This window comes from Vicia villosa, linkage group LG4 (genome assembly GCF_029867415.1).
Source record: "Vicia villosa cultivar HV-30 ecotype Madison, WI linkage group LG4, Vvil1.0, whole genome shotgun sequence".
In the NCBI taxonomy this organism is placed as follows: domain Eukaryota; kingdom Viridiplantae; phylum Streptophyta; class Magnoliopsida; order Fabales; family Fabaceae; genus Vicia; species Vicia villosa.
Window position 1 is genome coordinate 1,628,350 of NC_081183.1, and position 16,555 is coordinate 1,644,904.

At 28.7% G+C, this 16,555-nt stretch overlaps 2 protein-coding genes across 2 annotated transcripts; both read right to left on the reverse strand.

The window, feature by feature from the left end:
• Nucleotides 1-6,499: 6,499 nt before the first annotated feature.
• On the reverse strand, nucleotides 6,500-8,228 carry LOC131598692 (probable xyloglucan endotransglucosylase/hydrolase protein 26). The gene is made up of 4 exons (XM_058871278.1): nucleotides 8,066-8,228; nucleotides 7,801-7,901; nucleotides 7,464-7,657; nucleotides 6,500-6,908 (listed from the first exon to the last, which is right to left on the reverse strand). Exons 1-4 carry the CDS (start codon nucleotides 8,226-8,228, stop codon nucleotides 6,500-6,502), a joined length of 867 nt encoding a protein of 288 aa, XP_058727261.1.
• Nucleotides 8,229-12,496: 4,268 nt separating this feature from the next.
• Nucleotides 12,497-15,523, reverse strand: LOC131598694 (probable xyloglucan endotransglucosylase/hydrolase protein 26). Its single transcript, XM_058871279.1, has 4 exons — nucleotides 15,361-15,523; nucleotides 14,905-15,005; nucleotides 14,570-14,763; nucleotides 12,497-12,905 (listed from the first exon to the last, which is right to left on the reverse strand). The coding sequence occupies exons 1-4, from the start codon at nucleotides 15,521-15,523 to the stop codon at nucleotides 12,497-12,499; spliced, it is 867 nt and encodes a 288-aa protein (XP_058727262.1).
• Between the last annotated feature and the right edge of the window lie 1,032 nt (nucleotides 15,524-16,555).

Sequence of the window (16,555 nt, forward strand, 5' to 3'; positions counted from 1 at the left end):
TGCTGGTTGCAGTACACAGATGCTATGGATGAAGAGTCAGTTAGAAGATTATCAGATATATGAGAGCAACATTCCTATATTCTGTGATAATACTTCTGCTATATGTTTATCTAAGAATCCTATTCTTCATTCAAAGGCTAAACATATTGAGATTAAACATCATTTCATAAGGGACTATGTTCAGAAGGGTGTTATATCTTTAAACTTTGTGGATACAGACCATCAATGGGCTGATATCTTTATAAAACCCCTGGCTGAAGATAGGTTTAAGTTCATTCTGAAGAACATCAGTATGGATTTATGCCCAGAATGAGAAGATGAGAAGTTCTTACGTATGAGTATCTTCTGAAATGAATGTGGATTTCTTTTTAAATCAGAAGTTCTGATTGAAATCTTTTAGAAATTATGATTCGGTTATTACTAACGTTTCATTGTCTAAGTTGATTCAGAACCTCTTTTAAAGCAAAACAGCTGTAACGTTTTATCTCGGGATGGTAAACCTGTCGTTACTGTTCATGGATAAGCGCGCGTGCAGTTGAAGGGACGCCGACCATAGGTAACTGTGCTAGTCACCTCATTTGTCTTTATTATCTCTCCTCATGTCACGTAACATTAAATGCTATCCATCATTTGTTTCATTTTATTTTTTTTAATACTCTCCAAACGCTTCTCCTTCCCTCTTATATTTTCTCTATTACACTCTGTCTTTGTTTTCCTTCTCTATCTTTTTGCATTCATATCAAACCCTAGCTGTTCATTATCTGCAAATCCATCATGAACTCTTCATCAAGCCCAGGAAACCATGAAAATGATCAAAACAAAAAGAGAAAAGCTGTTGAAACATCTTCTTCCAAACCCAAAAAGATAAAGATCACCTATGATCCTCTCAAGGTGAATCCATTCGAAGCAAAGTTATCTGGAAACTATTCTAGACGTGTGTTTCAACCCCCTGGTGAAAGCCCTCCATCATCTCCATCTTCTTCCTCATCTTTTTACCTTCAAGACTCAACTTCCTCCTCATCTAACCTTTCCTCTCCCTCAACCCATTCCAAAGAAATCTCTTCATTTTCACCTGCTGAGAATGTTGTCTCTGATAAAGATTGTGGAAGATCTGCATCAGAACCAAGTCTCCCTGACCCCTCGCCTGGAAGCCCAAGAAGCAGTCAATGATGCGTTTCACTCCTTCATGGCAAGGAAAGCTGCAACTAATGACAGGGTTCAAGACATGCTGGCACAGATTTTGTCTTAGCTAGGGTCTTAGTCTTTGGTCTTAGTAGTTTTCTTTCCTTGTTGCATCTGCTTGTTAAACATCTTCTCATGTAATATCTTTTGAAATCAATGAAAAGTTATTTGTGTTTCTTTCTTTTTGTCTCTTGCTTTGCATCTGACTCTCTTATACTTTTTGATGTTATGACAAAAAGGGGGAGAAGATAAATGATAAATGATTTGATTAATCTATCAGTTGCTGGGTAAAGCTCCCACACATTTACTAACAAGAACTGCAAGTTCTATATGGTTTAAGTGTTTTTGCAGGTATAAAGAAGTGAAGAGAATCTTCAAAGCAAACACAAGAAGCAAAACCATAAGAAGTGTTATTCTGTAAAAAGAATAAGCTCATGGAAACTGAAGCAAGCTAAGTGCTGTCAAGCCTCAGAAATCAGAAGCAAGAAAGAAGAATGAATCAGAAGCACTGATAATAGAAATTGATCCATATTTGTCTATTTGCTCTGACAAAATTCTATTTGCTCTGATACATTATTTTAGCCTATATGACCCTGATACATATCATGTGTTCTAATATACATTTTATGTTCTGACTCGTTCATGCTGACTTTTGTCGTTTAGTTTTTGTTCTGTAACATTTCAGGATGTAGAGATGCTCTGATGATGCTCTGGTACATTCAACAATGTTCTGATACAAATCTAGCATGAAGTGATGTTGGTAGAAATTCAAAGCTCTGAAGCTATCCGAGGGAAGCAGAAATCAGAAGCTGTGAATGTTCTAAAGATCCAGAAAACTCAAGTTCTGAAGCTGTCCTAAATGGAAGCAGAAATCAGAAGCTGTGAATGTTCTGAAGATCAAAGAAATTCAAGTTCTGAAGCTGTCCTAAATGGAAGCAGAAATCAGAAGCTGTGAATGTTCTGAAGATCAAAGAAATTCAAGTTCTGAAGCTGTCCTAGATGGAAGCAGGAATCAGAAGCTGTGAGTGTTCTAAGGGATCTAAAGAAATTCTAGTTCTGAAGACTGTCCAATGGAAGCAGAAGTCAGAAGCTATGAATTCTCTGAAGACAGAAGCTTATGTGATCGTCTCTACCGAAATAATCAGGGAAGTCTTTTATTAAAGTTCTTCGAGTATTTATTTCAGGGGGAGATTATTTATCTCAGGGGGAGATTGTTAATCTCAGGGGGGGACATATTCATATGCTTATGCTATAGCTGTGTAATTTGTCTTTTGCCGTCTGCTCTTTCTGATCGCAAATTCATATCATTTATATATGTTTTTTGTCATCATCAAAAAGGGGGAGATTGTTAGAACAAGATTTGTTCTGATCAATTATCTTAGTTTTGATGATAACAATAATATGAATTTTGCTTAAGATAATATGGTACTCTAATCCAATGCAATTTCCTTTTCAGGAAATATATAAAGAGTATGCATAATTCAGCGCTCAGAAGCTTTGTCTCAAAGGGTTCAGCATGCAACATCAGAACATGGTCTGGCAAGACATCAGAAGATGGTCGAAGCAGAATCAGAACATGGGTCTATGGAAGCATCAGAAGAACATGAGATCAGAAGCACTGAAGTTCTGATGGTATCACGCTCAGAAGCACTTCAAGGTCAGAAGATCAGAAGATGCTTTGCACCAAGCTGTTTGACTCTGATGATATTCAAACGTTGTATTCACAAACATCAGATCAGAAGGAAGTACAAGTGGCAAGCTACGCTGACTGACAAAAGGAACGTTAAAGGCTAGTAAAGGCAACGTCAGTAGACACAGCGTGAACAAGGCTCGAGGTAGTTGACAAAAGCGTATAACATTAAATGCGATGCTGTACGGAACACGCAAAGCATTAAATGCACTCAACGGTCATCTTCTCCAACGCCTATAAATATGAAGTTCTGATGAGAAGCAAGGTTAACGATCCTGAACAAAACAACTCATATTAACTTGCTGAAACTCTGTTCTACTCAAAGCTCAGAATCTTCATCTTCATCAAAGCTCACTACATTGCTGTTGTAATATATTAGTGAGATTAAGCTTAAACGTTAAGAGGAATATCACAGTTTGTGATTATAGCTTTTAAGAAGCAATTGTAATACTCTTAGAATTGATTACATTAAGTTGTAAGGAACTAGAGTGATCGTGTGGATCAGAATACTCTAGGAAGTCTTAGAGGTTATCTAAGCAGGTTGTAACTAGAGTGATCGTGTGGATCAGAATACTCTAGAAAGTCTTAGAGGGTATCTAAGCAGTTGTTCCTGGAGTGATCAGTGTGTGATCAGAAGACTCTGGAAGACTTAGTTGCTGACTAAGTGGAGAACCATTGTAATCCGTGCGATTAGTGGATTAAATCCTCAGTTGAGGTAAATCATCTCTGCGGGGGTGGACTGGAGTAGTTTAGTTAACAACGAACCAGGATAAAAATAACTGTGCAATTTATTTTTATCTGTCAAGTTTTTAAAGCTACACTTATTCAAACCCCCCCCTTTCTAAGTGTTTTTCTATCCTTCACTAACTCCAACACAACCAAATCAAGAATAGATTAATAAAGAGTCTAGGATGATGTTCTATGTTTTGTAATGTTTATTTTGTGTCATGATGTTCTAGTTAATGTTTTTTCTGTTATGTAATATATTGTGTCATGAACAGGTGCAATGTCTCTTTTTGTTATGCCTTATCAGTGTCATGAACAAGTGGAATGTCTCTTTTTGTTATGCCTTATCAGTATCATGAACAAGTGTAATGTTAAACTTGTTAAATCAATGAAATATTGAAGTTAACCAGCTTTTCAAGTGAACCCAGGTTTAGGGTTGGAGAAGATGAACGACATCTGAAGAAAATGCAAAAGGGATGAATTGATTTTATATCCTTAATTTTAATATAATATAATAATTAAAATTGAAATATTGAATTAATTTAATGTATTTCCCATTGTTAAAAATATTTAACATATTCTAAATAATAATAAATAATGACATGACATTACATTATAACACATGGCACCAAACAATGTTTGTCACGTCATTAAAATTTAAAATCATGTTTTGTGATGAGGGACCCAAAAAAACAAGAAACATGAATACATGAGACCCCACTAATTACACTAATCATCTTAAACAAAAAATATATATCCAACCTACTAGTTGCCCTCATATGGTTGAAACATTCTAATTTTTCTTTTATTATTTATCATTATCAACTTGATTAAATTATTTATATAATTAAAAAAAACAAATAGATGAATCAAATCTTCATATTATAGTCATATAAATATTTAAATATCTACTATAATAACTAATACAAAGTATTTAAATATCTATAATCTACTTAATATAAATTTAAGGTTGTCATAATGACAATCCTAGACAAAACCCTACTTGATATAATTGTAACATAATAGAAACTAAAATAAATACTACTTGATAGACACCCGGTCAAAATTATCTATTACGATATACTCAACTAGTAACAAACCCGTGCATACGCACGAGTTCTGTTATGTTACACGCATTTAGATACATCATTTATTTTAATTAAAATGTTAAAAAAAGAAAGAAAAAAATGAGATAAATAATTGATTATTTTATATATAAAAATATTTAGATCAATAATAGATTTCTTCTCGTATACCATTTTTGGATGAAAATATTTGATCATAACTACCATTTCTCGTATATAAAAATATTTAGATCAATAATAATTTTTTTCCCGTATACAGACTTCATTTTTGTTAATTATCATTTACAAAAATATTTGGATTAATAGTAAATTTCGTATATAAAAATATTTAGATCAATAGTAGATTTTTTTCCCGTATACCATTTTTGAATAAAAAATATTTGGATCATAAATACCATTTTCGTAAATAATAGATTTTATATACGTATACAAATATTATTTTTGTTTAGGTATCATTTACAAAAATATTTGGATCAATATTAAATTTTCGTATATAAAAATATTTAGATCAATAATAGATTTTTTTCCTGTGTACCATTTTTGGAATATTTAATCATAAATATCATTTATCGTATATAAAAATATTTAGATTAATAATAGAGTTTTTTCTCATATATAGACTTTATTTTTGCTTAGATATCATTTACAAAAATATTCAGATGAATAGTAAATTTCGTATATAAAAATATTTAGATCAATAGCAGATTTTTTCCCGTATACCATTTTTGAATAAAAAAAATTTTGGATCATATATACCATTTTTCGTAAATAATAGATTTTTTTCCGTATACAAATATTATTTTTTTGGGTATCATTTACAAAAATATTTAGATCAATACTAAATTTTTGTATATAAAAATATTTAGATCAATAATAGATTTTTTCCCGTATATCATTTTTGGATCAAAAATATTTGATCCTAAATACCATTTCTCGTATATAAAAATATTTAGATCAATAATATATTTTTTCCCGTATACAGATTTCATTTTTGTTTAGGTATCATTTACAATAATATTTGGATCAATAGTAAATTTCGTATATAAAAATATTTAGGTCAATAGTTGATTTTTTCCTGTATACAATTTTTGAATAAAAAATATTTGGATCATAAATACCATTTTTCCTAAATAATAGATTTTTTCGTTATACAAATATTATTTTTGTTTAGATATCATTTACAAAAATATTTGGATCAATATTAAATTTTCGTATATAAAAATATTTAGATCAATAATAAATTTTTTTGAATAAATTTTCCCCGTATACCATTTTTGAATAAAAAATATTTGAATCATAAATACCATTTTTCGTATATAAAAATATATAAATCAATAATAGACTTTTTTTGGAAGAAAAAGTGAGAAATTGATGAAAGAGAAAAAAAATAGAGAATATAGAGAGATTTAGTAAGTTTGATAAAATATGACGGTTTATTATTGTAATAATAAAAGTAAGAACTTTATTGTGCAAAGACCAAATAAAGACAATTTTAATATGGTGGTAAAAAATCAAATAAGAATATTTTAAACTTTTCCACAACCATTAATTTTCTTAAATTACAGATAATCAAGACACAACTTGATATATCTATTCAAATGCAAACTATAATCAATAAACACGTCACAACAATTAAACAGTAAAATCACATTAAAACAACAATACAGATTATAATAAAATAAATAATTGTTGTAGAAGACAAATAAGTATTATTAATTTATTAAATAACAAGAAAAAAAGAGTCCCGAATTTTGTAACACCAAATAAATAAATTAAAAAACACCCTTTCAAGTTAGCTTGACATTAATTCTTATATCTAGAATTGTGCCTTGAAACATTCGGGAGGCATTTGTCCATTATATCTATTAGTATCATGACAATAATCATAGATCATATGATTATCTCTAACCCAATTCAATTGTCCCATTTGAGCATGACTCAATTGTTTGTATATTGGAGAAGTCCACCAATTTTCAGCTATATTTAAAGCACACTCGTTAATACTCACATCTCCTTTCCACTTGCAAGCCCTTGCTCTAAAATGGTTAAATTTGACTGTAAATGGTGCATAATTCCAATCTATCTTGACAAGTCCACCACTAGTGGCCCAATTATCTCCATTCCATATACTTGTGTAAACCCTCATTCCTTGTTTATTTGGGTATGGAATGCCATCTCTTTCATAATTTCTGAATACCCTAATTGGGATGCTGTCAATATAAAACCTGTTGTAATAAATAATATAGATTAGGGTATATAATAAAATTCAAAATCAAATGAAGTTATCCTAGCTTAATAATTTTGATATTTGTTAGTTAAGCTAAAACTTACACACAATATAAATTTAAAAATAATATAAAAATTTAATTGATTTACTCTAATTAAAAATATAACTATACTTTACAATGTGAATTAATTAGTCACAAATAATTTATAAGCACTTTTTGAAATACTATCTATGTCTTTAATTATATATTTATTTTTAAATTTAAATTTAGTGACTCTATTAGTCTAGTAGTTTAACAACTTTTTTCGAGTAAAATTTTTATTCGATGGTGTGAAGCATCAATCTCCACTATTAAAATTTCATTTTAATGTTTTTGATTGATATGCAGTGAATAAAACAAATGATCTAGATTCTCTTATATCACATTTCCACATGAGAGTTAAATATATGAAAATTTTACAATAAATTGACATATAACTCTTTTTTACAATTATAATGTATTAAAATTAATATCGATAAATAATGAGATCAATTTAATTTATTATCAACTTACACAATTTCAGTGGGATTCCAATGAATAGTATAGTTGTGAAAATCAGTAGTAGGATCAAACCAAAGATAAAATTGTTGTTCTCTGTTTCCACTTCCTTCTATGTAAATATTTGTATGAATAATATAAGGTTGTCCCGAAACATTTCCTAAGAATTCAAAATCTATTTCATCACGTTGATCTCCTATGGAAGATAGCTGCACAACATTTTGTCAAATGAAACATCAACATTTTTAACTTAAATAATATGTATATAAAAATAAACTCATTGTTTCTAATGCAATTTATTTTTGTTTAATGAAAAAAATAGAATTTTATTAGATCTTCTAGTTGAACTTACATAGTAGGATATAACCGATCCTGCAGAATTACCAGGCACAAATTTAATTCGTGATTCAATATTTCCAAATAAAAATGGTATCTTTGTTCGAGCCCCTGATCCTGTAACTCAAATGTAACACTTAACATTTTAATTCAAATATGTCAATCAAAACATACATAATTTTTCATAAATTAAAAATTGATTATAATTGAAAGATTATTCTATTTATAATAAAATTATAGAAGTGTTTTTATTAACAAAGACAAACATAATATAATTTCACCTGTGATTTTATCCAAAGAAAGTTGGAGATTATCGTCCCAAAGTAATGCATTTTGGGCACCCCATTCAATACGCATGCTTTTTATAAAATTTGCATCTACTTGAATAATGTTAGGTATAACAACAAAGAAGAACAAAGTAACCAATTTTTTGAATTTTGCCATATTAACTTCTTGATGTCTTAGGAACTTGAAAACTTGCAATTGCATACTTTTTCTTTTGGTTTTTAATGTCTTTATATAGGATTAGTGTGACAATATTATAAATATTAAAAAATTATTATTATTATTTGAAAATGAGAGTCATAAAATTTATGTCAACTACATTGATTTTTTTAATGTAATAGTTTGTTTTAAATGGAAACCGCATTTTTACATGAACAGATCAGAAAACAAGTTTAAATGGAAAGTGCATGGTCCAATTTTTTTGCTCAAATGGAAAGTACATGGTAAATTAGAAATATCTTGTAACTTATAAAAAATTAACAATCATTATTATATTATAAAATAATTCTATGAATTTTTGTTGGCTATTACTATAATGGCAAACAGATTATCAATTAAATGCTAGGATGGAAATGTTGGTAATAGCCTAACTAGTAATAACAAGGAAGACAGTAATTTTATATATTTGAATTATTAAGTAAAATAATTATCACTATTAAGTAAAATAATTATCATTATTATTATTACTATTATTATTATTAATATTAATATTAATATTATTAATATTAATATTATTATTGTTGTTGTTATTTCTTGGTAATTGATTTTATCAACTGTATATTTGATATATGGTTATGTTCTTTAATTTTAACATTTATTTATCTATTTATTCAAATATGACTTGTGTATCATAAATTATTTTTATTTTAAATACAATATATGTGTGGTGATGAAAATTGATTTTGAATAAATTGATTATTAAAGTTGAATGTAATGTAATTTATTTTTGAATATATTTATGTAAAAATGAGTCAAACAATAAATTTGAATGTAAAAATCAATTATAGGCCCAAAAGCTATAATTTTTACTTTCAAATACAATTAATTCTAGAGGTAAAATCAATTTTATTTTATAGAGTCAAACATATTTAAAATTAATTCTACACTAACTAACCAATTGGGAGGGGGGGGGGGAATAAAATACCATTTATTTTTTAATCATAATACGAGAATGACTAATTGAGTATGGTATTGCTCAGTTTATTGAGAATGACCAGTTTAGTGGGAGTGAAAAATCATGTAAATAAGATGGATATCATGGAGAACCGTGATGAATTCAAATAAAGATTTTTTTCCAGGTTGTTGTTGTTAGAACAAGATTTGGTTCTATATTTTATCTCTAAGTTTTGATGATAACAACACATATATTTCATATGTAAACAATTTTGTTTCTAATGTTTTCTTGAGTGTGCAGGTCAGAAGCTCTGTATGATTTAGGACTATTGTCTAAAGAATCATCAGATATATTGTCGTCAGAAAGTCTATTCGCTTCACTTATGAAGAAACATCAGTAGTTATATGGAATGCTGAATGATAATCAGAATGAGATCTCCTGTGCACTTCTCAACAAGCTGCTGCTTCAGAAATCTCAAGTATCTTAAGAAGAAATATGTCTACGTCAGATACCAGTTGTTTCTTCAAAGATCAGGTGTCAAGATATGTTCGTCAGAAGAGCTGTTGCCTGTTACATTGAAGACATAGTCAAGATAAGCTGATACAGATCAAAAATACAGATTAGTTGACGACTCTTATTGAGATATCTAGACGTGTTCCTCAGATATGTTGTTGCATTATTATCTATAAAGACATTGTTCTATTTTGAAAGACTCTAAAAATATATCTTGTATTGCTCGTGTTGTCTTACTTTCAAATCAATAATCTTTTCAGATACAAATTTGGTCTAGAAAGTCTTGTGTCGTACTTCAAAAAGGTTGTTGTCATTATTTATGAAAGACAAAGTTATGTTCCTATTGGTTATGATGTTCTCATGTTATCATAACAAAAGAGTTTCTAAACTACTCATGCCAGATACATCATCATAAGAACAAAGAAAAAAAGTGATCTTTTCCAAGTTTACTACTTCAGAATCAGAAGTACATCATTTAAAGATAAGATCAATAAACTTTATCAAGAAGATTCAGTATAACAGTTTGCTCAACAACTCATATTTATCAAGACGTTCGTACTATTCAAAAGCTGTCTTCCATGCCATCATGTCAAAGCTGCAAGCTATAGTCTAAGGAAGTAATGTGGTCTACGAGGACCAACACCTACACTTATATCCGTTTGGAAGTAACCATTGGCTTTCATAAAGTACTCTTTCATCCTCACAACGTCTCTTTCTCTAAAGACTATAAATGAAGGTCAAGACCTCAAAGGACAAGTTGTTGGCTGCCACTGCAATAACAAAAGTCAAAGATATTTTTAGTTGCAAATGCAAAAGCCAAAGATGTTGTTCTTCGCAAATGCTAAAGTTGCAATGCTACTACTCAAATGCGAAGAAGCCGAAGCTCAACCAAAGCATAGCAAAAGCTATTGCAACATTATAAAGTTGAAGAGGATAAAGAAAGAAGAGAAAGAAGGTTACTACAAGATATAAATCAAATTTTTATCATTTATATCTTTGTAGAATCTTGTAAAAGCAAGGAGTTATATCTCATATATTGCTCAACAATTTTGTAAAAGCAAGTACTTAAATCTTTTGCGTAATCTATTTTATAGAAGCAATCTTGTAAACACAATCGATAATCAATTTTTATTGATTATTCCTTGAGTGACTATTCTTAGTCTATATACTCAAGAAGACGGTGGCAGTTTGTCATTGTGGGAAATCTTCTTTAAGGGACCGGTTGGGTCAGAATTTTTAAAGGAGATGTTGATCGTTATATCTCTTAAGGGACCAGTTGGGTCCGAATTCTTAAGGGATCACTAACAAAATTGACCAACGTGCTTTAGTGGAAATATTCTTTAGGGGAGCAGCTGGGTCAAAATTCGAAGCTATTTATCATTATATCTCTTAAGGGACCAGCTGGGTCACAATTCTTACAGGATCACTAACAGAATTGATCAATGTTCTGGTTGTTAGTCACCAACAGTTGGCACGTGCAATTGTAATCATTTCTATGATTAGTGGATTAAATATTGCAAACCATTGATGTAAGAACTAAAACAAGAAAATCTTAAAATGTCAAGGATGAAATCTATTTTTTTTAAAGGAAATTGTTAAAAGTTAGCCCATATGACATGAGACAAAATGCCTATTAACCCTACAATATAATATATACTTATATTTAAATTCAATATGACAGAATGAAATTCATAAACTGTGTTTGAAGTATATAATTAATTAAAATATATTTTAAGAAGGACCTAAACAAGAGAATCTTAAAATGCTAAAACTGAGATTTAGTTTTTTTATAGAGAATTGTTCAAAGATAACATATATAAAAAGGGATAAAATAACTATTAACCCTAAAATATAATATATATTATATTTGAATTCAATATGACGAAATAAAATTCATAATTGTGTTCTAAGTATATCAAATAGTAAACAAAAATATTATATATCAAACTAATAAATTGTATTAACAAAATTAAAAATTAAAATAATACATCTTACTAAAATAAAAATATAAAATATTAAATATGTATGCGGTTTGGTTTGACTTATTAAATTCAATTATAAATTTTATTCGATTCGAGTGGTTTACACAAAAGCAACATCCAAACACATAACACAATATTCAATTTTGTACAGTTTTAGTTTTTCTTGATTGTTTTTCGATTTTAATTTGCTTTGGTTTGATTTGAACATCCTTAATTTATATACCATCGTCCAATTTTTGTTTAGTTTTTAAGCATTATTATTTGAATTTGCGCACTTTATTAATTTTAAAGTCATATGGTGGAAGTAAAAATACCATGTTGTAGAATTCAATAAGTTAACTAAATATAATGTTAATAGCAAGGACTAAAGTTACTAGCACAAAATAAATAGAAGACGAAAATTTAAAATATTTTTAAGGATAAAAATAAAAATAATTATAGAACAAAGACCTTATTTAAACCAATATAATATATGAATTCTTAGTACTTATATGGTAAACAATGACTTCTTTTCCTTCAATATTGCATATGGAGTGATCTTCCTTTTTGCCCAAGGCTTAAATTTTAATCATCTATTTTTCTAGTTTTTTTAGATGCAATTTTAGGTCATTGCAATTATTTTCATCATGATTCCTGAGACCTTGAGAGGAGCACACTCCCAAGACCTAAGTGTTTCACCGGTAGATCTCACACATGCACACTATACTGTTCACATTTAAAAAAGTAAGAATAAAATCCAATCACAAATTTATAATACTAAACAATTATGAAAAAAACAGAGATACCCATGCAACCTAGTTTCTCATTCCTTCTCAATTTTAGAATTGCGCCTTAAAACATTCAGGAGGCATTTGTCCTTTATATCTTTGAGTATCAAGACAGTAATCATAGATTATATGATTGCTTCTAACCCAATTCAATTGACCCATTTGAGCATAACTTAATTGTCTATATGTAGGAGAAGTCCACCAATTTGCAGGTATATTTGAAGCACATTCATAAATACTCACTTCTCCATTCCACTTGCAAGCTCTTGCTCTAAAATGATTAAATTTGGCTGTAAATGGTGCATTACTCCAATCTACCTTAACAAGTCCACCTTTAGTGGCCCAATTTTCTGCCCTATGTAAACTTATGTAAACCCTCATTCCTTTTTTGTTTGGGTATGGAATGCCCTCTGTTTCATAGTTTCTGAATATCCTAATTGGGATGCTATCAATATAAAATCTGCGGTAACAAATAAAATAAACCAAGGTATGTAAAATTAGAAAGGTGTAACCATCATATTTTATATGTAGACGAAATGGCAATTATCACTAAAACTCATCACATGCACAACTACAACGTTTCGTATTCAAACTACGATGAATGTGCCTAAATTTTTTGTATGATATAAACTTAAAAATAATATTAAAAAAATTGATATTTCCTAACTAGCAATATAATTATATGTTACAATGTTAACTAACTAATCACAAATAATTTTATGAACAATTCTTAAAGTACTATCTATGTATCTTATTATAAATTTGTCTTCTAAATTTAAATTCAGTGTTTCTCTATGTCTGGTCGTCTAGCAACCTTTTGAAAATAAATTTCTTAGTCGATCAGAAACTCATTTAGTGATTTAGAGATTGATTAAACGATCAATTAAAAATTTGATTGTTAAATTAGTTGTTATAAATACTAAAATATTTTGTTCTCTAGCTCGGTTGTTAAATATGAAGTTTTAATAGTTTTTTTTAAACTTTAGTTGCATTGTTTGTGTTTTGTGCTTTGATCAAGTAGTCAATTCATCATTAAGATGTAGTTTTTTAGGGCTATATGGTATAAATTCTTTTGGTGGTTAGATAAGGCTTTTGTATTGCCTTTATCTTTAGGAGATTTGTTAAAGGGTTAGAGGGATTCACATGGGATAAAGTACATTGTTTAGTCTGATTAAATTTGACATGCGCTCATTTGGACTACCTAGAAAACTCGTTAAAATGTTTTTTTATTGTTCAAAGAACTAGTCTATTGATCAAGGGATATGAACACAATTATTTGACTATCCTAGAAGTGGATCCAACCTTATCTTATGAATCATTCATATCTTTTAGAGAATGGGAGGATGATCCATTCTTGTGATTGAGCTTATAGGAGAGTATATGGTGGACTAATGACCTATTTGCTCCTAGTGGTGGTCTTGTTCACCCTTCCCTCAATTTGATGTTTTCGACTATTTCTTTGGTTTCAGGTTCTTTACGGCGGTGTTTTGGAGTGGTTGTTATTATTGTGTTATGTTGGTGCTAGCATGCATGTCCTTTTGTTTTTCTTTATGTGCCATGGTATTGAGTTTTTGGTGTTTTTATTTTTTTTCGTTTGTGGCAGTTGTTATATATATATATATATATATATATATATATATATATATATATATAGAGGGCATATCATATGAGAATGACATATTTATATGAGAATGTGAGAATGAATCTGAACCATTGGATTTTAAAATAAATGGTGGAGATTATGGGTGAATCTTTTTTTTCTCTCTCCTACTTCATTTATTTCAAGATACAGGAGAGAGAGAAAAAAGATTCACTCATAATCTCCACCATTTATTTTAAAATCCAATGGTTCAGATTCATTCTCACATTCTCATATAAATATGTCATTCTCATATGATATGCCCTCTATATATATATATATATATATATATATATATATATATATATATATATATATATATATATATATATATATATATATATATATATATATATATATATATATATATATATATATATATATATATATATATATATATATATATATATATATATATATATATATATATATATATAGTTAAACTCAATATATTGATGAAGTCAATCTATTTTATCTTAACTTACACAATTTCAGCGGGGTTCCAATGGATAGTATAATTGTGAAAATCAGTAGTAGGATCAAACCAAAGATAAAATTGTTGTTCTTTGCTTCCAGTTCCATGTGTGTAAATGTTTGTATGAACAATGTAAGGTTGTCCTGAAATGTTTCCTATGAACTCAAAATCTATTAGATCACGTTGGTTTCCTGTTGATGATAGCTGCACATTTTTTCCAGACGAAATATTAACATTTTTACCTTAAGTAATATGTATATCAAAATCAAACTCATTGTTTCTTGTGGATTTTATTTTTGTTTGGTAAAAACAAGATAAGTTTGTTGTTATTTTATTTTAACTTACATAGTAGGATGTAGCTATTCCTGCAGAATTGCCAGGCACGAGTTTGATTCGAGTTTCAATGGTTCCAAATAAAAATGATCTCTTTGATTTAACCCCAGATCCTTCAATTCAAACATAATACTAATCAGTTAAGTTTAAATATGTCAATATAAACTTACAATTTTTTTTCATAAATTAAAAAAATATTAAAATGATAGAAAAATTGATTAAACAAGCACATATAAGAAAATAAGATCAAATAAACCAGTTTTAAAAAATATATAATAATAATAATAATAATAATAATTTTTAGTAGATATATTGATATTAAGTCGAAATATATATATTGAAAGAGGCATCATGCTCCGAACTAAAAACTATTATCTTTATTGTAAAATGAAAGATTTTTTTCTTCTATTAGCAAAGATATATATATAAATTTAATACAAGCTATTTAAGTTCATAATTTAATTCCACCTGAAGTTTCATCTAACATAAGTTGGAGATCATCATCCTGAAGTAATGCATGTTTAGCACCCCACGTAATATGCATGCTTTTGAAAAAATTTGCATTTACGTAAATAATGTTAGGTATAACAATAACGAAGAACAAAGGAAATATTTTTTCAAAATTTTTCATAGTGACTCCTTTGATCCTAGTTTCTCTTGTATAAATTTGATATTTTATGAAATTGAAGACATGCAATTGGATACTTTTTCTTTTGTTTTGTAATGTCTTTATATAGGACTAGGGTGTGACAATGTTATAAAAAATCACTCCTTGTTAAATATTTATATATATTTAATAAATTGACTGTAATATATATTATTGATTTTTTTTTAGAATTTTAAATTCGAAAAATATTATTATATGACAGTGAGAACCATAAAATTTTATGTCAATGATGTTGAACTTTTTAGGATATTAGTTTGTTTTATATTTTGACAAACTACAAAATTTTGAAATAGATAAAAATATTCAAATGAAAATCGTATGGTCCTATATTTATGATAAAATGGAAAGTGCATGATAAGTTAGGAATTTCATCACGCATGAGTGCGGTCATACGAATACATCTAACATGAGAAATAAAAGTTGAAAGGTCCAATTCTATTGCGTACTACACTAAGGAAATGGTGCCTATAAACTCCTCACTAACAAGGAATGTTGATAACTTATGTCTTAGATGTAATGTTGTACCATATTCCATCATGCATGTTCGAGATTACGATGATGTGAAATCTTTTTGGCATAGCATCATAAAACCTGAATATAATAACAATTTTTCAGTTTAGGTACTCTTGGATGGTTAATATCAAACCTATTATGCAACAATATGGGTAACAATGTTTGGCTAGTAGACTTTGTTTTCGGAGTTATTGAAATTATCTTTGGAGAGAACTCAATTCTCTCATATTCTTACATCAATTGGATATGGATCACACTCTTTGGTCTAGAATCCTAAATCAAAGTTGATAACAATCATAGTTCTTTGGATGGACACTAAAATATAAGAGATAGTATAACTACTAGTGTTAAGTGATAAGTGTCAAAGTGTAGTTATTTTTGTATATAGTTTTGTCGCATTTATCGTCTCTTTTTCCTCAACTTGTGAGTGAATGCGCACGACTATGAGACCAATGTAGAACACTTTATTTCTTGCTTTCGAAA

Excerpts from the sequence above, each read along its gene's own strand:
- LOC131598692 (XM_058871278.1), bottom strand. The coding sequence starts at position 8,228 with ATGGCAAAATTCAAAAAATTGGTTACTTTGTTCTTCTTTGTTGTTATA. Across the intron at positions 7,658-7,800 it reads GATCGGTTATATCCTACTAT|CTATCTTCCATAGGAGATCA; the intron begins GTAAGTTCAACT and ends AATGTTGTGCAG. Across the intron at positions 6,909-7,463 it reads TGGAATCCCACTGAAATTGT|GTTTTATATTGACAGCATCC; the intron begins GTAAGTTGATAA and ends TTATTACAACAG.
- LOC131598694 (XM_058871279.1), bottom strand. The coding sequence starts at position 15,523 with ATGAAAAATTTTGAAAAAATATTTCCTTTGTTCTTCGTTATTGTTATA. Across the intron at positions 14,764-14,904 it reads GAATAGCTACATCCTACTAT|CTATCATCAACAGGAAACCA; the intron begins GTAAGTTAAAAT and ends AAAAATGTGCAG. Across the intron at positions 12,906-14,569 it reads TGGAACCCCGCTGAAATTGT|ATTTTATATTGATAGCATCC; the intron begins GTAAGTTAAGAT and ends TTGTTACCGCAG.